At 34.2% G+C, this 23,175-nt stretch overlaps 1 protein-coding gene across 1 annotated transcript in view; it reads left to right on the top strand.

Moving 5' to 3' along the window:
* Nucleotides 1–23,175, top strand: part of RBM26 (RNA binding motif protein 26) — an 80,454-nt gene that overhangs the window by 10,313 nt on the left and 46,966 nt on the right. The window contains exons 2-5 of the mRNA XM_025048190.1: nucleotides 14,625–14,743; nucleotides 15,308–15,444; nucleotides 18,325–18,413; nucleotides 19,063–19,280. Coding sequence (XP_024903958.1) covers nucleotides 14,625–14,743; nucleotides 15,308–15,444; nucleotides 18,325–18,413; nucleotides 19,063–19,280 — 563 coding nt within the window. The remainder of the gene's footprint in view (nucleotides 1–14,624; nucleotides 14,744–15,307; nucleotides 15,445–18,324; nucleotides 18,414–19,062; nucleotides 19,281–23,175) is intronic.

The following is a 23,175-nucleotide window of genomic DNA, read 5'->3' as shown; positions in this document are numbered from 1 at the left end:
CCTATAAAGGGAAGGATCCCCTAGTCAGCTTCTACAAGAAAGCCTGTGTGATTGTTAGTGGGGATTTTATTGAACGTAGAGATAAGTATTAGAAGGAAGACTATAATATTTAGTCTTTGAGTCCATGAATATGGTATATCTCTCCATTGAAGTCTTCAATTTTTCCTAGTGATAATTTCTAGGTTTTTCCATGTGGCTCTTTTTAATAGTTTCTGTGTATTAGCTGAAGTTTTCTATTTCCTTACGCATGTTGTCCACATGTTTTAATAAATTCTTTAGCATTTTTATCATAGTTTTTTAAAAGTTCTTTCCCAATAATTCTGTAATTTGGGCCATCTTTGAGTATGCTTCCATTTACTGTTCTCATATGGACCACATTTTCTTACTATTTTGTGTTTCTTGTTATTTGATCTTGTGCTCAACATTTTGTGTAAAAGAACACTGGAGACTCACAGTGGAGACTGAAATAAATAAGATTTATCTTCAGTAAGGGCCATGCTCTTTCTTTTGTTAGGCCACTGGAGTAGAGGCTGAGTCATTTGCTCTGTAGTGACCTGGTTTAGAGCTTTATAACAATTTCGATTCAGTTCACCATTGGCTTCTAATGTTTTGAGGGTAGGACCAGTATTTTCCCTTTCATGGGGCCTGGAAACTGAGCAATAATGAGATTCTGGATACCTCCAGGTCCCCAGCTTTTGAAACTTGGTGAATCATCTCTTCTTGCTTCACAGTCCTGCTACCAGGTTTTTGAGTTGCTGAGATCTCTTTAGTCTCACCTCTGGCTTTCATTATATTTGTAGCTATCTTTCAGTATTATTGCTTTGTTGCTCTTTTCCTTGTCATTTGTAAGGTAATCACTCAGTTCTCTCTCAAGGCTTAGAATGCCCCAGAGGAGTTTTGCTTAGCCCTCTGCTCCTCTCCCACACTTTGCAGGTTGAAAGTTGGGGGTGTGTTGACAGATCTCTTCTAGTTCTTCTCTGCTCCTAGAACTACTCCTGACTTTTTGGTTGGTAAGTGTTGGTGAGGGGTTGTAGTTGAGGGTCCTTGGGATTCTAATCTGTCTTGACAACCTGTATGTGACTGTTAAAAGAGGATTAAAAGTTTGGCCGTTTTCTCTTTGCCTCCATCTGTGGCAGATTTCTCTTCTTGCCTTTTCACCAGGATTAAGAGTAACCATGGTTTCTTTTCTCTTATAAGGGGCTTGCCACCTTCTTAATTAGTTCGTTTTCTTGCATCCTCATCTCTTTGGGCTTTAAAAATAGCATAATTTTGTAGCTTAACTGGCATGTTTTTTGTTGTTAGGATGAAAACATTGATTTCTTGTTATTTTCCACATCCAGCCAGAAGTGGAACTCCTAATGTAGTTTTAATATGCATTTGTCTTATAGTTAGATTTATCAATTTTTATGATGTGTAAGAGCCATATATATTTTTTCTGTTGTTTATACCCTTTCTAGTTTTTCTCTTGCATTGTTGATTTCTTAAGTTAATTTGTAGGAGCTTTTCATATTTTAAGGAAACTGTGCAGTAGCTCTTTCCCCATATAGGTATTTATGTTTTGATTCTGCTTATGGTAATTTTTTAAGAATAGAAATATTTTATTTGTGTAGTTAGGTTTATCTTTCCTTTCATGGTGTCTAGGTTTTGTATCATAGTCAGAAAACTACTTCATTCTGAGATGAAGATATTTATAGTAATGATTATATGGCAATAGCTATCACTAATAATGCTTATTATTATATGCCAGTGTATTAATTGACTTAACACAGTAAGTCAGTAAGCCAGAAATTGAACCAAGTCACTCTGTATCTTTAGAGTTCTCTAGTGGTGTGATCCATGTCTTCTGTAATCTTATTTTTAATACTTAAAACTTTTATCTACCTGAAATGGATAATGTTTTAGTGTCAGGTATGAAGTATGGGTCTAGTTTTATTGGTTTATTTTCATTCAGGTATATACAAAGTTATCCCTATGCAATTGACTGCATAATCCATGTTTTCCTAATTTGAAATGTCACCTATTTACACACAAAATCATTACACAAATTTGGTTAAGTCTAGACTTTTTATATATTACGTTGATCTTATGTAAGACCACATTCTCAATTTTTGGTGAGTTATAATTTCTAGTAAGGTTAATCCCCAGTCACTGATACCTGTTCTGAACATTTTCCTGGTCATTTTTGCTTGATTGTCTTCCTCTTAAAAATATTTTATTATAAAAAATTTCAAATACACAGTAAAGTTGAAAATTTAAGTGACACACCTATACCACTTATATTCTGCTATTAACATTTTAGTGTACTTAACACTTTCATCCTTTGATGTGTTTCACAGTAAATTGCACACATCAGTGCACTTACCCTTAAATACTTTAGCATGCATATTATTAATTAGAGTTTAGTATTTGTTTACAGTTTAATTTTTTGATGTAAATTGTATAGTGTACACAAATCTTAAGTGTACCCCTTGATGAGTTTTGACAAATGCATACCTTTGTAACCCAGTCCCCTCTCAAAATAAAGAACATTACCATCACCCTGGAAAGTTTCCTCATTCCTCTTCTCATGCTCCCACTTACCCCTAGAAGCAAGCACTATTCTGTTTTTCTCCCCACTGTATATTAGTTTTGCCTGTTCTAGACCTTCATATAAATGGAATAATAGACTAGGTACTATTTTGAATAAGACTTTTTACTCTTAATGTTCTTGAGGTTTATTCTTGTTGCATGTATCTATAGTTTCTTTTGTGAATGATATTCCAATGTCAGATTAATGCTATATAGGTATAATAATTCCTATAGTATTTTTAGTTGATTAATTTTTAGTCCCAATTAATCTTTTTCTTTTAATTGAAAATGTTTGCTTGTTTTAATAAAATTAAACAAATATAGAAGTATAAGCAAAAAGTGAGTTTTTTAACCCTTTCTCAAGACCCATGTATAAACATGTAAGCATATATTTATAAAAATAAACAAGTATAATGTTTAGGTATATAATGTTTTTACAGGGTCATAGTATTCATGTGTCACTAACGTAATATTTCAGGTAACAGACACTGTGTACGTATATTCCAACATGAGTATGTTCTTAAGTAGATTCCTATTCCTTCTAGTGGCTCCATAGTGTTACATTATATGCATATACTACATTTTCTTTTAACAGTATTTTAAGATGTGACCATTACTTTTAGAAAAAAATTATCTTATTTTGTAAAGCATGAAAATAATTCCTACACCTACATATAGTTACAGGAAAGAAAAGTTACCAGAACACTTAGAAATGAAGTGTAAAAATCTTTATACTTTCCACTCTAACACTCTTAGTATTAATAAGTACTCTTTATACTTTTAAGTGGCTGAAATCCAGTCTTATTGAGTGGCTGTACCACAGTAACCATATTGTTCTTATGTGTCATTTAGTTTGTTTCCTATTTTCACAAAATTTACAGTATTTCCCTCTTATCCACAGGTTCACTTTCCATGGTTTTAGTTACCTGTGGTCAGCTGCAGTTCAAAAATATTAAATGGAAAGTCCAGAAATAAATTCATAAGTTATAAATTGTGTGCTGATCTGAGTAGCCTAATGAAATCTCATGTCATCCCACTCCTTCCTGCCAGGACGTGAATCATTTCTTTGTCCAGCGTGTGCACACTATATGTTATCTGCCCGTTAGATTATAGTCACTTAGTTGCCGTCTTGATTATCAGATATATTTATGTTTGTGTGTGTGTGTGTGTGTGTGAGAGAGAGAGAGAGAGAGAGAGATCATTATAATTGTTCTGTTTTAGTATTAGTTATTAATTTCTTATTTTGCCTAATTTATAAATTAAAGTTTATCATCGGCATGCATGTATAGGAAAAAAACAATGTATAGAGGGTTCAGTTTAACCACCATTTCAGTATTGACTGGGGGTCTTGGAATGTTTCCTCTTCGAATAAAGGACAGCTTTGTAAATAAGTCTGCAATAAACATCTTCCCCTATGTTGTCATTTGTTCATCTGTCTTTCCTTCTCTCCCTCCCTCCTTTTCTCCTATTTTCCCCCTGTTTTTCCCCCACCATTGTTCTCATTAGTAGAAATTATTTTCCAATGTCACCTAATTCTGTCAGAGGCCTTTTTAATATTAAGAGATGGATGTTTGAAAGTTTGGCCAAGTAGGTGTTCTTTTGGTAGTGGTGGTTTTAATGTAGTAGTTTCAGATAAACTGGTTTTACGATATCATGTGATGCATTGTGGCAAGTAATTCCTTTAGTTTTCTTGTCTCAAAGAGCCATTTAAAAAGAGTGACAGAAGATAATGTCAGTATATAGTCTGTTTTGTTGACTTCTTTATAACTTTCTATATCCTGCTATTTCTACACTTCCTGTGTCTCTGCCTACATTCTCCAATTATTAATTTTTAATTGCCTACTGACATTTAAAAAGTTGATATGAAAAACACTTCTAAAAATTTCAAGTGAAGTCAGTTATTAAAAATGAAAACCATTTGAATGATTATAAATCCTATATATAAGAATTAATATGCCATTCAGCAGATCACTTGTTGCCTGTTGCTATGTGTAATACAGTTCTAATTGATTATAATTTGATGATGTAACATTGTGTAAGATTAAGGTATACAGTTTGTTACTTTGATACATTTATATTGTAATGTAGTTATCGAAGCAGTGGTACTTATCACATTACTTATATAATTAAGTACAATGTTACTACCTATATTCATTATACTGTTAATTAGGTCTCTATGGCTTATTTACTACTTGTTACAAATTTGTACCCTGTTTAAATCCTGTTTAAACACCATCACTCTATCTCCCTCCCATCCTCTGGTAACCACCATACTGTTTTCTGTGTCTGTGAGTTTGTTCATTTGGTACTTTGTGTTTTATTATCCCATGTATGAGTGAAATATGGTTCTTTTCCATCTGACTTATTTCACTTAGCATGATAACTCTCAAGATCCACCCATATTGTCACAAATAACAGTATTTCATCTTATTTTTTGTGGCTGAGTAGTATTCTGTTGTATAAATGTACCACATCTTCTTTATCTTATCATTGGTTGAAAGACATTTAAGTTGTTTCATGTCTTGGTTATTGTGAATAATGTTGCAGGTAACATAGGGATACATATATCTTTATGAATAAGTGTTTTTAAATTTTCTGGGTAGATAAACAGAATAGGGGTTTCTGGGTCATATGGTAGCTGTTTTCCATAGTGATTTTTTCAGTCTCCTCTTTTTTTTTTTTTTTTTTAATATTTCGTGTCTCTGCTCTAGAGTTTTGCTTTGTGGTTACCATGAGGTTTACATAAAACATCTCATAGATAAAACAGTCCTTTTTCTGCTGATTACAATTTGCCTGTTAAGATTCCATCTTTTCACTCTTCTCCTTTTATATTTTTGATGTCACATTTCTTTATGCTGTCATTTTGTTACTTAGTTGTAGCTATAGTTGTTTTTAATACTCTTCTTTAACTTTTATGCTGTAGTTTTAGTTAAATATGCTATTCTTAAAAAGTTACCATATTCTAATTCTGGCTGTTAATCAGAGTTTTTGTATACGTTTGTCCTTTTTGTTTTAGCTTGAAGAGCTCTTTTTATTATTTTTGTAAGGTAGGTCTGTCTACTGGTGGTGAACTCTCTCAGCTTTTGTTTGTCTGGGAAAGCCTTTATTTCTCCTTAATATCTGAAGGATAATTTTGCCCAGTAGAGGATTCTTGGCTGAATGTTTATTTTTCAATATTTGGAATACAGTCATTGGTTAATGATGGATCTGTGTTCTGAGAAATGTGTTGTCAGGTGCTTTTGTCATTTTGTGAACATCGTAGAGTGCACTTATGCAAACCTAGATGATACAGCCTTCTACACACCTAGACTCAATGGTATATAGCCTATTGCTCCTAGATTACTGCTTGTTACTGTACTAAATAGTGTAGATAGTTGTAACACAATGGTATTTGTGTATCTAAACCTATCTAAACATACATAGGTACAGACAAAATACACTATAAAAGATAAAAAATGGTAAACCCTTAGGGCACTTACTGTGAATGGAGCTTGCAGGACTGGAAGTTGCCCTGGGTGAGTGGTAAGTGAATGTGAAGGCCTAGGACATTACTGTACACTACTATAAACTTTATAAACATTCTACACTTAGGCTACCTTAAATGTTTGAAAAATATTTTTCTTCGAAAATACAATAAACTTTTAAATTCTTTTTTTATAATACTTAGCTTAAAATACAAACACATTGTACAGAATATTTTTTCTTTCTATGTTTTATTCTATTTAAAATTTTTATTTTTTTACGTTTTTAGTTTTTTTTGTTGTTAAAAACTAAGTCACACATCTTAGGCCTACACAGGGCAGGATCATCAATATCACTGTCTTCCAGCTCCACATATTATCTCACTGGAAGGTCATCAGGAGCAGTATCATGCTTGGAGCTGTCATCTCCAATAATAGCAATGCCTTCTTCTAGAATACCTCCTGAGGGACCTGCCTGAGCCTCTTGTTGAGGAAGTGTTACTATTTTCAGAAATATATCTATAGTGGTTTGCTTTTTCTTCTTACAGATTCACTTGTAAGCAGATAATGTGCCATGACCATTCCTTTCTATTAATGAAAACCTCTCATTGTTGAGGGTCCATGCTTTCAAACTTTTAAAGGAGATTGTTATGGTCTGAAAAAGATTCGGCTAAGCCCTTCACTGTATTTTCTTGAGGGTTCTTTTTATTTTTCTGCAGTTTCTGTTCTCTTGCCTTGGCTTCAGCTATGCATTCCTGTTCCCATTCTGGTAACTCCTTATTAGTCAGTTCCTCAGTAACTGCCTCTAAGAGCTCCTCAATGCCATCCTCATCCACGCCCAAGTTAAAGTTGTTTGCCATCTCAACAACAGCCTTGATGAATTTTGCAAGCTTTGTGTTACAATACTATGATGTCACTAGGCAATAGACATTTTTCAGCTGTGTTGTAGTCTTATGGGGACCGCCATTGTGCCTGTAGTCCATCATTGACCAAAACGTTGTTATGCAGTGCCTGGTTGTATGTTATTCTGCTCTCTCTTGGCGTTTTTAGTTTCTGCTGAGAAATCTGTTGAAAGCCTAATGGGGGTACCTTTGTAGGTTACTGTTTTTTTTTTTTTTTTTTTTCCTCCCGCTGCTCTTTCTTTATCATTGACTAATGACAGTTTTAACATGTCTTGGAGAAGGTTTTTTTTTTGTATTGAGATAATAAGGTGTCTTAGTTTCATGAACTTGTATTTCCAGTTCCTTCCCTAGATATGGGAAGTTCTCAGCTATTATTTCTTTAAATACACTCTCTGCTCCCTTCTTTCTCCATTCTCTTTCCAGGATACCCATTATTCTTATGTTGGCTTTTCTAATGGAGTCAGGTATTTCTCATAGGGCTTCTTAACTAAAAAAAAAAAAAAAAGTTCTTGCTTTTCTTCCACCTGAACCATTTTTATATATGTTCTCTAGTTTGCTAATAATATTTTCCATGTGATCTGCTTTATTTTCAGTGCATTCTAATGTATTTAAAAATCTCATTTATTGAGTTCTTCAACTCCAGAATTTAATTCTTAGAATTTCTATCTTTTAGGTAAAGTACTGCTTCTGTTTGTTAATTTTATTCCTGAGATCATTGTATTACCTTTCTGAGTTTTCTTGTGGCTTGTTGCATTTCTTTGTAATAGCTGATTTTTTTTTTTGTCAGTAACATCACAATATTTCATGTATTTGGGTTTATTTGCTGGACAATTATTTTCTTTCTGTGAATACTGTGTTATTGTGACTTGTGGTGTTTGATGAGAGGTGCCTCTCCTGCCACATTTGAAGCAGTGAACTCTCTTAAGCAAGGCTTTGTTAGTTTGATTCTAGCAGTTCAACAGGTTGGTAGTTAGGGGCCTTCCTTTTGTTTTCCAGAAGGGGGCGCTATGGCTCAAGTTTTTGTTTCTCTTAGTGGAGCTAACTTACTGCCAAGGTTGGGAATACTGTCATTTTTTTTTTTTTTTTTTTAAAGCAAAGGGTGGTGTCAGAGTCAGGGGAAATATGTAGTTAGTACTTGGGATGTACCCACAGCCCAGTGGGGGATCGTCAAATGAGGGGGTCCCAGTGGTCCGTGGGCAGTTCTCTAGCCTCCTTGGGACAGACAGCAAGAGAAATTTTCCTTCAGTTCTCTGTCTGCCTTCTTCCCTTCCCATTCCCACAGTCAGTGCAGTCTTCCTTCAGCATCTGGTTCCTTCACCTGCAGCACTCATGGCCTTGCACACCCCCACTCACCGCCTTCACTCTCCACCTCTCTGCCAGAAAGGTCATGCTGGCTCACTGCTGCATTGTCCTGTGCCTTTTCCGTGGTTTGGACCTACGATCCCCACCTGTCGTAGGTCCAAACCACCCACTCTCGGGTGCACAAGTGGGTGGATCTCTTGGGTGTCCTGATAAGCAGTGTAGAGGCATTTGGATTTTGTCGTTGTTGTTTGTTTACTTTTCAGTTATGGGTGTCCTGATATGCAGTGTAGAGGCATTTGGATTTTGTCGTTGTTGTTTGTTTGTTTGCTTTTCAGTTATGGGTGTCCAATTAATTAAATCAAAGGGGAGAAGTAAAGTGATGGTGACATCTGTAATACAGTTTTAAATGCAACAAGTACTTTGAGACCTAGAACCTTTTTGAGACATTTTATAAGACATTGTCAGTTGTGACCATTGTAATCTTTGTTATTTTTCTTAATGATAGCTTGAGTACTTATTTTACCTTTTTAAAAAGTATAATTTGTTGTAACAGACCGTGAAAGAGATCCTGTTTTGAAAACTGTTTCATAAATGTGCAGTTTTTCATGCATTTCCTCAAATTGGATTGTGCTAAAGTTTTGAAGCTTTTGATGACATTAAATAGCCCAGATTGGAAGAACAGTTAAGTTTTCTGAGGAATTATGACTTCATTATGGTTAGGAAGAGGTTTTTGAATCCTGCTAGCCTTCACTGGTTTTACATTAAGAAGTTTTATTGCCATCTTGAAGTGTTTGGACATTTGGGAGACTAAGTTATGAGATGCTGGGGAAGATTTATAGAAACAGGGGAGTAACTTGATCAGATCTTTTCCTAAGAATGATGCTTTGGTGTGTAGAGGTTTGATTTGACTAGCTAACATTTTGGAGACAAAGAAGATTATTGTTTTTTTAATCCTAGTTTTAAGAATGAGTTGTGAAAGGCCTGAATTTAGACATTGACTGGAGGTAGGAAGAGAGAAGGTAATATTCTTGGAACAAAGGAGTCATCTCAGCAGTCAGGATATGGGAGGAAAAGGGATCTAGGAAAGACTTGTCAAAACACTGGAGATATTTTTATTGACTTTTTTTTTTGTATCTGTGACAGATCTTTGAACTTGAACTTTTATATTTGCCATAATTGAGTTTGACCTAAACTGAGAGTTGTCCTATGTGACTTTTGGTTGATATACCCTGTGTTTTAGTATGCTCTTATATAATGTGATAATTAGTAGATACTTTGTAACACCTTGTAAGGAAAAAAGTAGGCATAATTACCTAGAATCCCTGTGGGGGAAACAGACAAGCACACAATAGTAACAATTTAATACTGGTAGAAATATGTACAAATCTTAAAGTTTGCTAAATTAGGAGAAATATATAAAATGTTTCTTCTTAGTAGAATTTAGTTATTATTTATCCCTCTCAAAAGTTGAAAATTTGCTCCTGAGTGTTGAGAAAGACCTAGAGGGAAAAATTTTTTTATTACATACTTATTTTAAAGTTCGGTTAACTAAACATTCCTGGAAATGAGAAGAGTGGATGGATGGAGTGCAATGATGGTTTTTTCCCCAGATCATGTGGTTCAGTGCCTTTGTTTTTAAAAAAGAAAACTGAAGCCTAGAGAAATAACATACTAACCTGGGATTACAAAACTAATGAATGAAGTAAGATAACACCAGACTAGAAATCTGAAAATCCCGGGGTTTTTGGAGTTCATTCTAGGCCTGTCCCCCCACCCCCAGCTTTAAAATAATACCACACTTCAAGGAAAGGCTGACAGTTTGGCTTAGAGGACAACAGTAGATTTGAAAGGGAATTCTACTTTTAACATTTGTTCTAAAAGGGGGACGGGGTTAGGTGTCTTATAACTTTAAAATTTTATATTACTTTTGTAATCTGTAAGTAAGTAGACTGTGAATCCATATATGAGTAACTGAAGGGGTGGTCCTTGGAAGGCAGAGCCCTGTCCCAGAGAACTCAACTTTTCCTGAACTGTGAATTGGAATGTAAAACATATATTAAATGTGGAGTTTTGTTGTTGTGGGTTGCCATATTAGCATTTCATCTGCAGTCCCACTTTAATAAGAGAGCTCTGTGGCATCACATTGAACCATTGTGATGGTTCTTGTCTGTGCTGTTTGCCATTTGTGCTGTGCTCTTTGCACTGAACAGCATAGAGTTTTACAGTCCGATTCTTACCTTTGAGAAAATGAAGATTGACTTTGTCTTTGAATTAGACACTTAATAAATACCTTCTAAATTTTTAAAATAATTGTTCTCAAGTGTGGTGTAGAGATTCTGGCTTTTTCCTGAGACCCTTTCATATTTCATTGGGTCTATGAAGTTCCCACTTTTCCAACTTTAAGTCTGTATGAGACCAAATTTCTTTATATATTTCACCTGAAACAGCATATATCACAATAGATGGAATGTAAAAGTAGATAGAATCGTTCTGTTTTCTAAGCCAGACATTAATGGTAATTACAAAAACTGTGAAACATTGTGAGTCTTCTCAATAAAATTTTATTTTGTTGTAGAAATATTTTTATTTTTATTTTTTTTCACTAAAAAATAGGGTATTTCATTTCTGGTGAGGTTATTAGTCATTGAGCTCTGCCCATCCTTGCAATAGAGTTATGGCCCATGTTGGGGAAGACGAGTCATTTTAAAGAGCCAGTGTGATGCATCGGAGAAGGCAAAGGGTGAAGGAGAAGGACAGGCTCCTTTCTCTGGCTTTTTTAGCTATCAGAATAATGTAATTCTGGAACTGCTCCAGGCCATCTTTATTGCCACATGGAAAGGACCTTCCTGAAAATGGAGCAAATTCAAGGGAAAGCGGAATGGAAAGAGAGGGGCCTGGTGCTATCATTTGAACTCCTACGTCTGCTATGCCTGAAGTTAACCCCGCCATTGGACGTCCCATTTATTTGTACTAATAAATTTCTCCTTTTGATTACCCCCCACAAAGGGCGAGTGTTTATGTTAAATTGTAATGGATTTGTTGTTTTTAACCAAATTAATAATTTAAAAATTTTCCAATTTTAGTTCTTCATATGGCAAATATTGATTGCTATAACCCATCTAAATAAAAGCTCCGTGGAGTTCTCTGTAATTTTTAAAGTGTAAAGGGATCCCGAGACCAAAAAATTTGAGAACCACAGTTCTCAAGAAGGAATCACTGCTATTTCTTGGAGTAATAATACAGGGAAACGAAGGAACCGATTGAATAGTTTTCTGTGTTATAATTACATGTATTGTGATGTTTTCAGTGATAAGAAGTGGTTTGTATGATGCTCATGGATGGATCATGTTTATATATGCTTATTTTGTGTTGGTCATTTTTGTAGAATGAAGAGGGTATGATAATTCTCAATGAATAGTCTTTGCTGTAACTAACTGCTATATACAAATAATCTATTTTTACTTCTGTATTTGAATTGAAGTTGTATTATTAACTATAGCAATTGCGGTTTTTGATGTATTATATTGCGATGAAATTTGGATTTTCGAAAGAGTAATTCTAAGTACAGAGTAATAGAACCATGGCTGATGCAAATTAGATATTTTTCTTGAATATAAAGTGAAAATTTGGTAGGAACAGATGTGGGTGTATATCCGTGTTCTAAAGTTACTGAGTTAACATATTTAAATTTAATTTTAAATTCCCACTGCCACCTCCAGTTCCTCCTTCTCAAGATTACTGAAAATGGAAGCCTGGGTAAAATTTCATCAGTTATCTTCCACTGAATTTCTAAAGCCTCTAAAAAACTTGAGCAAAACAAAACAAATTTCTTTTTGAAATTGTACTGGAGTGTTAGCTTTTTTGTACTTTACTCATTACTATTTTGAAAGCTCACTAACACATTCATCCTATTAGTTTTTACTTTTTAATTACGATACATTTTAATTACAATTACAATACATGTAATTAAAAAGTAAAAACTAATAGGATGAATGTGTTAGGGTGGTAATTATAACCTTTATATTGGGGCTGATTTGATTCATGTTAATTTAAGTATTAAGAAAATTCAGTTCTTTTGGAGACTTTCCTGTAAGCATTTTGTGGTTAGAATCATGCTTTATTTGCAGACTATGTTTTTGCTGGGCTAAGTACTTATAGAATATAGCATTTGTGGGAATTTGACTTGAAGGTGGTAATGAAGTATGTCACTCTTTCAGTATTATTTCTTTGTCCTTAAACCTTTCAAAATTACATATATATATTTGTCTCTCTCTGATCTGAAAGATTTCAGTCCCACTTTTCTTTCACATGTTTCCAGAATGCTAACACTGTAGCAGAGTGTAAAGTCTAGCTCTGACAAGATAATTCAAATCGCAAACCTGTTATCAGCAGTGGCAACTGGTGTGGTTAAGTACCTAATGAACAGTAATTGCTTACCATGGAGACAGTTTTTTTTTTTTTTTTTTTTAAACAACAGCCTTACTATGTAAATATAATTTTCTTTCAATTTGGTAATTTAGACATTTGTATGTCATTCATTTTGCATAGGAGGTTATCATTGCTAAATGTTCAGATGATGCAGCATTAGCACTTTTACTTAAGACAAATAGAAAAGTGAACACATAATTTGTTTTTCCCTGGTCCATAACATTTCAATATATTATTACACTTCTGTGGTTCAAGTTATTTTTTACTACGCTGTAATTTGCAAGTACATACCTTTTGTTTGTTTGTTTTCAAAAATACTGAAATAAAAATGAAATCACTTCTTATAGGACTTTAGAAAAATTGTCTCTTGAAAGCACATTTACCTGTTTTGCTATTAAATGTGAAATTAAAAAACTTCTAGTATATAATTTGCCTTCTAACAAATTTTAAAAAGTAATCCGTCTTTCACACTATCTCAGGCATTTAAAATTTTTGTCTGTGTTCATTGATATGTTGTGCTTGTGACTTTAATTGGTTCTTGATTTGATTATAATTGTTTCCTATAGAAATTGTTGAGAAAAGATTATAAATTCTGTCTTGCCGTTTTATAAAACGGTAGTCCATTGACCATCATGATAAAAATCACAAAGACCTTTCTCCATATTTTTAGCTGCTAACATTTTAATCAACTTGTAGAGTTTCCTGTTTAAAAAATAATGGGATGGAGGTGGAATAGATTTGGTGTTGTGTTTAGAGAAATGTAAAGTGGACAGATCATTAGAAAAGCCATTATTAAATTGAAAATTCACCACAACAGTCAAGCCAATATTAAATCAAATTATAATATTTAGGGACTCAGTGTAGAATTTATCAACATCAGTTGTAATAAAACACTATATAACAGTGATACTGTTATGTAACACAGTGATTTCCAGTAAACTGAAGTATATATAGTTTAATGTCTAGTTGGGTTAATGTAAACGATCATGTTATTCAAGTTACCTAACATGAATAAGTATTATTTCATGGTCTCTCATGTAGTATTACCAGATTGCCAGATATATCTATCTATAGGCTGATACATTATGAGATTATTGTCCCATTTCTTCATGCTTATTTCATAACAGACCTAAGTATTTCTATGCTCATTGTAATAAAACATGAAGATATTAATTTACCATAAATTATTTTGTATTTAAAATTTTGTTGGTATAAGTAAGTATATTGAAGTAAATTTTAAAGTTTTTTTTTTTTTATCTCATGTACCATTGAAATGGACTTTTTTTTCCTTCTTGTAAGTTATAACCTACTTCAAGTCTTTATAAATAAATAGAAGAAGATCTGTGAGCAAAGTTGACTTAACAATTACTAATCAAGTACCCCGAAACTTAAGTTAGTAGCACATTGGACATTTTTCATTCCTGTAGGTCATGAATTTAGGAGCTGGTAGCATAGTTCATCTCTTTCTCATTGATTTGCATTGCCACCATTATAAAAATCTAAATTTCTATATATATTTGGATCTATTTCTAGACTCTTTTTTTCTGTTGTTAAAATAAATATATCGTGTGGTATGTTTTTAAGTTTCCTTTTATTGTATTCTCATTGTTTTTCTGGCTATTATGTGTTTCTGAGAGGACAAAGCCTTTTGGTATTTTTATTGGTTTTTGATGTTTTGAAATTGTTTTTACTTTGTTATAGTTTCTCTTTTTAATAATAATAAAGCCTACTGAGTTTTTAATTTATATATTAGTATATATTTGGAAAGATAATGACAACTACATATATTACATAAAGTATATTAATATAAGAGAGAACTTTATTGCCTTCCACGAGCCAGGTACTTTTTACATATATTAACTCATGTAGCTATCATACTGATTAAGTCAGATTGTAAATGGAATTTGTAGAACTTGAAATTATTTATGGCTAAATTTTCTTCAACATTGCTTTTTTCCTTCAGTTGTGATGCAGATCCATCAGCCCTAGCAAAATATGTTCTCGCTTTGGTAAAAAAAGACAAAAGTGAAAAAGAGTTAAAGGCATTGTGTATTGATCAACTGGATGTATTTCTTCAAAAAGGTAAGAACTTTGATTTAAAAATACTACTTTATTTTAATAAGTTATTTAAAAATAAGATTACTTATAGTATTGAAGAAACTCAGTAAGTCTTGGTTCTAATTGTAACAAAGTTGAACCAGTAATATTATTACTGATTTTTTTCCAAAGCTTATTTATAAAGGAAGCTTTTTCTTTCATTAATGTCCTTATGCTCTTTTAAAGATTTTTTTTCTTTAAAAATTAAGAAAATAACTGAATGCTAGCTTATTCAAAGATAGTACTTTTTAGGAAACTACTTTGAATGTTGTCTAGCACAGTTCTTTTTCGCTTGTTTCATTTTACCAACATCTAGATAATGGTAATATTTGTGTTTTGCACTCTGGGGATGGTACATGGAGATTAGTCATGGCTGGAAGTAACTGGCCCAGAAGCTCTGGCCATTCTAGCCCCTACCACCCTGAAAACTGAATGCGTCAGTATTACTACAAGACTTGTGCCATGGCACACTGGTTGGGAAGCTATTAAGTGGAGAGTTAATATCTTAGCAGATGTCTTTTAATCTGTGTTTTTTGGTTCTATTTTTAGAGACACAGATATTTGTGGAAAAACTTTTTGATGCTGTGAATACAAAGAGTTACCTACCTCCTCCAGAACAACCATCATCAGGAAGCTTAAAGGTAGAATTCTTTCAGCACCAAGAAAAAGATATAAAAAAGGAAGAGGTAAGGATTTGTGTTAACCCTTGTATGTTCTTTAAAACATATAAGGAATAATTAAAGTGAGTTGTATTTTCTGTATCTGTGTCAGGAGTCTTTAAGACCACCCTCAGGTTCACAAGGAGCACTCACACGACTCAGCATAATCATTCTCAATGGTTATGATTTCTTAACAGTAGAAGGATACAAAGCAAAATCACAGGGAATAAAGTGTATGCTGCGAAGTCTGGGGGAAAGTAGGCACAAGCTTCCAGAGGCCTCTCCCAGTGGAGTACTTAACAAGGAGGGACAACATGTGTGAACCAGGGAAGCTTGTTACAGACTCAGTGGTCAGGGTTTTTATTTAGTTCTAGCTGAGTAGGTAACTTCTTCCTAGTATGTACCAAAATTCCAGACTCCCAGGAGGAAAGCAGGTGTTTAGCATAAACTATAATATGTACACAATTCAGGCATAAGAATTTACTGTTATTATAAGGGAATTACAGAACCTTCCAGAAATCAAAGTTCACAGATGCCAGCCAGAGGCCTACCTTGCAAGCTAATCTTTCTAAGGATAACAATCTCAGGCCTGCTTTTAATTCTCTTCTGCACAGTATCTTATAGCTATGGGCTCATTATCTGTGTTCCATGAAAATAATTAGATTGACAGTAGATCTGTTTCTATTCTACATGCATTTTGTAGGAGACTATATTTAAGGTAGTCAAATAAAGGACCTTCACAGGGCAATGGAAATGACTTCACACTATAAGAAGTTTTGAAGTTTTTACCTTTTATTCAAGATTACCATTCTTGTTTAATAATCACATAATAATTTAGGTCTGCTAAATTTGATGTTTAAAGATTGTAATTCCAGCAAAATAATTGACATGCTATTATATTTCTACAGTTATCCCAGCTTTAGGTCAAACAAATCTTGGTTAAAATTTTTGCTTTACCAGTTGGTGCTTTGTGACCTTAAAAACATTACTTTTCTAAGCCTTAGTTTACTCAGCTGTGAAATGGTAATACAGTTAAATAATGTCTATAAAGCACCTGGCAAAGTGTGTGGCACATAGTATAGGTTCTCAGTAAATGATAGTTACTGTTATTATTGAGAGATTGTTGTGTAGTGGAAGATGTGGTTGTGACCTTTGGTATTTTCACCTTATAATCTTTTTCCCAGATTGTATAATTCATGTTTATTATGTAATGCTATGCATATGTATTATATAATACTCAAATACATTTTAATCTTTGAAAGTGTATTTATACATATATATGTATATAGTCAGACACACACAAAACACCTGCATCACTTCTCTTTGCAGGGGAAGACCAGACATAATTTTATAACTGTGCATATTTCATACCAAACAGTGTAGAGGTTCTGTTAATGAGGAAAAAAGAGTTAGTGGATATTGTACTGGTAACTGCTTATGCCACTTAGAGATATATGTATGTGTGTGTGTATATATATATACACACATACTATTAATTATATATGTTTTTTCCATTGATGGAAGTTTGGATTGGTTCCAGATTTTTGTTGTTACAGATTACATTTTAATTCTTAAAAAATCTTCAGTAAATCATGGGCTTTTGGTTTGAGAAGCAATAAGAAGTCTTCCTCCCAAAACTATTTAGTGGCAAAGCCTTACTCTTACATCTGTTGATATAATAATATTTCACTATAGTTTTTTTGACCAATTGCTAAGGATATTTATCCCTGATTTTTCAGAAGTGTCAGAATGTCAGATGGCAATCTGGATTAAAAATACTGTGAGTGTAGTAAAAGTTGCCTACTGAGCATGTACTGTGGAATATGATGATCTGTCAACATAAATTACTGGCAAGTGTGCATTGAGGCAAATAGAAAGGAAAAAGTGCATAAGGAGAGTTTTATTTGTACCCATTTTGGGGGTTTGAGAGAGAGTTGATATGGGTGGGAGGAGAACAAAAGTATTTACAAGAAAAAAAAAAAGGCAAGCTGTTAGAAGAAGGATTTTAAGCAGTGTCAGGGTTTGGTCTGTTGATAGGATTTCCATTTAATTTATCCAGTGTGAGGCACTTTTGACAATGAGAGGCTCTTGCCTAAAGGGATGCTGGGGCAACTGGAACAATTGGAACGTTTTTACATTTTTATACTATCTGTAGACAACCTGCATCAGAATATCTTAGGATTCTTATTAAAAATGCAAAATTTGAGTCCTATTATATTTACAGAAGCCACACATTTTGTAGTTCCTGAATTTGTTTATCTTCCAAATCCTTTTTTTCTAGTAATACTTATTAATGGTCCTATAGAAACAGTGTTCTGGGCAGTACAGCATGGGAAATTCAGGCCTAGAGAAAGTAGCACTAAACAAGGGAATGTTTTCTATTAATTATATAGTATTAGCGGAGGCCTCTTGTAGGAAAGAGGAATACATAACTGCCAAACTATGAGAAACCGGAGAACTATTTCATCTTATATATTTTCTGAAATGTTGTGTTTTTCTTGGCTTGGTTAGTTCTTATGCATTCTCCTGTATTCCCTAAGGTGTTTGGCACCAAACCAAATCCATGAAACCAAAACATGAATGTATGTTGGACTTTTGAAAGAAGGAATAAAATTGGGTTTTCACTAGTAATGTTAAAATGAAGACACTTGCTTAAAATGTTTTCTTACTACTGTTATCTATGACAAGCATTTACGAATTTCTTTATATTCACTTTAACTTTCAGCATGCCTGTCTTTAATGGTTAAACTAGATGATGGTATTTAGAAGAGAAATTTCTTTTGTTTGAATACTTTTAGAAGACGACAATTTTGCTCCTATATTTTAATATCAGTTAAATCATTGTAGTAGTAACATGGCAAGGAATAATTTTCATTAAAATTACACATTTTTTTGTGTGTGTATCAGATCATAAAGGAGGAAGAGCGAGAGAAGAAGTTTTCCAGAAGGCTAAATCACAGTCCTCCCCAATCAAGCTCCCGATACAGAGAAAATAGGTGATTGATTCATTGAACCATCTTCATTGTTTAGACGTTAGTTATCTTTTTCTGAAGGGCAAGTAATGTCTACTCTTTTATTGGTCTAGGAAAGTGTAATTCAGTTCTCTTCTACCAAGAATATCTAGGTCAGATTTGTATGTCCTGGAAGTGAGATTTTACACAGTGGTTGGCATCTATTAGTTATTGTTATTTTTATTCCTAACTTCAAATTCCAATGAAATTGTAACGTGAAACTTTTTTTTTGCTTGTAGTTTCCCTTTAACATGAAAACATTATTTTTTCCATAAAGGCTTCAAAAGCATTTAGAGTGCAGTGCATGTGATACATGCCTACAAGTATGAGACATGGTACATACATGTATAAGACAATATATGCAATAAGACATATTGTACAGATGCCTAAATGTATAGATGCCTTTGTTTATAAGATTAAGGATTAAGATTTTAAGAGTTGTTTTCCCTTAAAAGAGTTTCGGACTAGTTAAGCAGATCATGTTCAGTTTTTCAGTTGCTTTTTAGCTTCCTATATTTGTATTCTGGTGGGATAAAGAGTCGTGATGTTATAAGAATTTAATATGACTTTTGCATTTAGAGTTTTTCCTGTATCTAAAAATTATTTACATGAAAGTGATCGTATATTTCTTTAGAAGTCGTGATGAGAGGAAAAAAGATGATCGTTCTCGCAAAAGAGATTATGATCGAAACCCTCCTCGAAGAGATTCATACAGAGACCGGTACAATAGAAGACGAGGGCGAAGTCGCAGTTACAGCAGGAGTCGGAGTCGAAGTTGGAGTAAAGAGAGGCTTCGTGACAGGGATAGGGATAGAAGCAGGACTAGAAGCAGAAGCAGGACACGAAGCAGGGGTAAATCATATATGTGTATATATTGGTTTGCATTCTTTTATTGTGAAAACACTTCTTAATTGAGGGTTTTAAAAATTGTTTAAATTTTGTCAGCGTTTTCTTCTTTTTTTTCTATTTTGATTTGGTCCAGGTGATTGCTTTTAAAATTAAAAAAAAAAAAATTATTTCATGCAACTTAAAACCACAATGAATTATCACTGCACATTCATCAGAATGACTAAAATTAAAAAGACTGATTTTATCCAGTATTGGTGAGGATGGCAGTAAACTGGAATCTTTAGAAAACACTTTAAGAATATCTTGGAAATGTAAAACCTACACCCACCAAATGATCCAGCCATTCCACTCCTAGGTATTTACCTAAAAGAAATCAAAGTGTATTTGCACATGAAGACTTGTACCCAAACGATCCTGGCAGCTTCATTTGTAATAGCCCCAAACTAGAAACAACCCAAATGTCTATCAACAGGTGAATGGATACACAAATTGTGTTATAACCTATACAGTGGATTTAAAGGAAAGAACTGTTGATACGTGCAACAAAATGGATGAATTTCAAAATAATTATGCTGAGTGAAAGAAGCCAGACAAAGATTAGTATTTATGTATGTAAAACTTTAGAAAATGCAGATTAACCTACGATGATAGAAAACAAATCAGTGTTTGCCTGGGATGGATTAAAGGAGGGATGGATTATCAGGTGGCACAAGGATACTTTTGGGGATGATAAGCATGTACAGTATGTACATTATTTTGATTGTGGTGTTTGGTTTCACAGGTATACACATAGAATAGTCTCCCCCTCCTTAAATTGTATGCTTTAAATATTTTCAGTTAATTATATATCAGTTATACCTCGAAACTGAAAAGTTAAAAGTTTTCATTTCAGATGTATTTACAAGACCATGTGATTTCTAATATGTATAATATTTCTTGCAATGTGTATTATTGAAAGGAAGACATAGCCGATAAAACAACTAACACACTTTTGCGTAAAACACCTTCACTCAAGCTTAGATTTTTGTTACCTTTGCAACCTTTATTATACAGTTATCTTTAATCTAGGAAATAATATTAATAGCCTATATATAATGTACTTCTCTAACCCTTTAAGATTTTTTTCCCCACGATCTATGTATACTACGCCTCTCTGCACATCTTTTCACTTAACTAATCTCCTTAATATCTTTTCTCTTTCCTTAGGACCATATACAGTCTGGTTAATTTCTTCATGTTTATTATGAACTTTTTTTTCCTTTTTTGCTCATTCATTCTCATCTTCACTAAATAGTGTTCACTGTAAAAAAGCATGTTAGGGTCTTTTGATGGATGACAACTAAATAACCGTAATTTTATTTATTTTTTTTAAATAATTTTTTATTTTTTAATTACAGTTGACATACAATAGTATCAGGTATACAACATAATGTTTAGACATTTATATTACTTACAAAGTGATTACCAGATAAATTTAGTACCCATCTGACACCATACATAATTATTACAATATTATCTACTATATTCCTTATGCTATTCTTTACATCCCCATGACTGTTTTGAAACTTCCAGTTGTACTTTTTTAAAATTTATTTTAATTAGTTTTAAGTATACAGTACATCGGTTAGACATCTACATAGTTCGTAAAATGATGCCCCCAAATGCTCCCTCCCTCCCTTGACCCTCTACCTAGCTAATGCTAACTGCATTCCCTATACTGTGCTCCCTATCTCTGTAACCATCCACCAGCTACTAATTTGTACTTCTTTAACCCTTCACCCCATTCTCCCAGCCCCTCAAACTCTCCCTCTGTCCATCACCAACTTGTCCACTATATTTGTGAGTCTGTTTTTGATCATTTTGTTCTTTTTGTTCCTTAGATTCCGCGTATAAGTGAAATCATATAGTGTTTATCTTTCTCTGTCTGACCTAAATACTTTCTAGGTCCATCAAAACAATATCTTTTTCCATCCCCTTCCTTTCAGTCTGTGTGTGTCTATTAATTTAAAGGGAGTCTTTTGTATTTTTTCTTCTTAAAGAAGTCCCTCCAACATTTCCTGTAATACGGCTTGGTGGTGATAAATTCCTTTAGCTTATTTTTGTCTGGGAAACTCTTTATCTGTCCTTCAACTCTAAATGACAGTTTTGCTGCATAAAGAATCCTTGGTTGTAAATCTTGGGTCTTCATTCTGTCGAATACTTCTTGCCAAACCCTTCTGTCCTACATAGTTTCTTTTGAGAAATCAGCTGCCAGTCTTAATGGGTTTTCCCTTATAAGTAATTATCTGTTTTTCTCTTGCTGCTTTTAATATTCTTTCTTTGTATTTAACCTTTGGCATTTTAATTATGATGTGTCTCGGTGAGGGCTTCTTTGGATCCCTGAGTTTTGGATCCCTGAGCTTCCTGGGATTTTATGTCCATTTCCTTCACCAGGTTAGGGAAATTTTCCATCATTATTTCTTCAAACAGCTGTTCAGCATCTTGATTTTCTTCAGTTACACTGATCAGACAGATATTTGGACCCTTAATAGTGTCCCATACGCTCCTTAAATTATTTTTATAGTCTTGGCATCGTATCTCTTGCAATTCTGATTGCATGTCCTTGGCTTTCTCATCCTCTAGATAGGGCATTTAATTCTTTATTAATTTTGTTTATTCCTTTGTTTATTTCATTTAATATACTTCTCATCTCAGATAATGTGTTCTTCATTTCAGACTGGTTCCCTTTTATAATTTCCATTTCCATTTTTATGTTTTTTTCTCTTTGTTGAAGTTCTCAATGAATTTATCTACACTTCCCAAAAGTTCATTGAGCATCTTTATAACCAGTGTTTTGAACTCTGCATCTGTTAGATTACTTGACTCCATTATATCTGGATCTCTGTTCTGTTCCGTCATATGGTTTCTGCTTCTTTGTCTTTCCACTTTGGCTTCCTTTCCGTGTCTGTTTCTATGTATTAAGCAAAGCTCGTAAGTCTCCCAGTCTTATTAGTGCAGATTTGTGAAATAGGTGTCCAGTGGCACAGTCTTGAGAGGGGTTCAGCTGCCAGCCAAACTTAGACCAAAGCCTCTACCCCTCCAGGGCCACCAGTTAATATTCAGCAAGCATTCCACAGATGCTGTGCTGATAGTTGCCTCAAAAGGCCACACCAGAAACTGAGGCCAACTGGCTCCAGTGTGATCAAGGAGCACTGGACTCTCGAGGACACACCTGGATATGGCTTCAGTGGTGCTGCAAGTTGAGGGAGGTGGGGTTTCAGGGAATCCTCTGGGCGGAGACACCTCTGTTAACCCAGTTTGATGAAGTCATGGCTATGGCAGCACTGTGTCCGGCGCATTGGTATGGGGGAGGGCTCAACAGGAAACAGTGGATACTGCCAGCACTTCTGTAGTGTGAGTCTCCTCTCAGGCTTCTGACAATGTCTTTCTGTAAGTCCCTGGTGCCCCCTGCGCATAGCCAAATGGGCACTGGTGCTCAGAGTGAGCAGGTCGGTCACTGCGAAAATCCACTCGTGGACGGGGCCTCTTTAAGAGGCTTCTGCCACTGTCGTTGCCACAGCGTCCATCTCACTCAGCTGCTTGAGACCGGGCAGCCTTGCGTCCTTGCCCTGTCCTATCTTTGGCCATTGTAGGGTGATTTCTTGGATTTCTCCCTAGTTGTATGGCTTGTTCATCTAGATCCCAGGCGATTTTTCCTTGCTGCTGCTTGTTTCCATCACAACTTTGATTTGGTCACCAGACAGATGGACAGAGCCTCTATCATCTATGCCATTTTTTTTCCTCTCTCATACTTTTATTTTATTGCATGTTTTGTAGGCTGAAGTTACGTATGCTAAGATTGCAATGAAGAAGATTAAAAATTATCTTTTTTCGATAAATAACTGCAAGGAAAAAACTC

The sequence above is a fragment of the Pteropus alecto genome, unplaced genomic scaffold (genome assembly GCF_000325575.1).
Source record: "Pteropus alecto unplaced genomic scaffold, ASM32557v1 scaffold72, whole genome shotgun sequence".
In the NCBI taxonomy this organism is placed as follows: Eukaryota; Metazoa; Chordata; class Mammalia; order Chiroptera; family Pteropodidae; genus Pteropus; species Pteropus alecto.
Note: the sequence above shows the minus strand (reverse complement) of the source record. Positions and strands in the feature narration are given on the sequence as shown.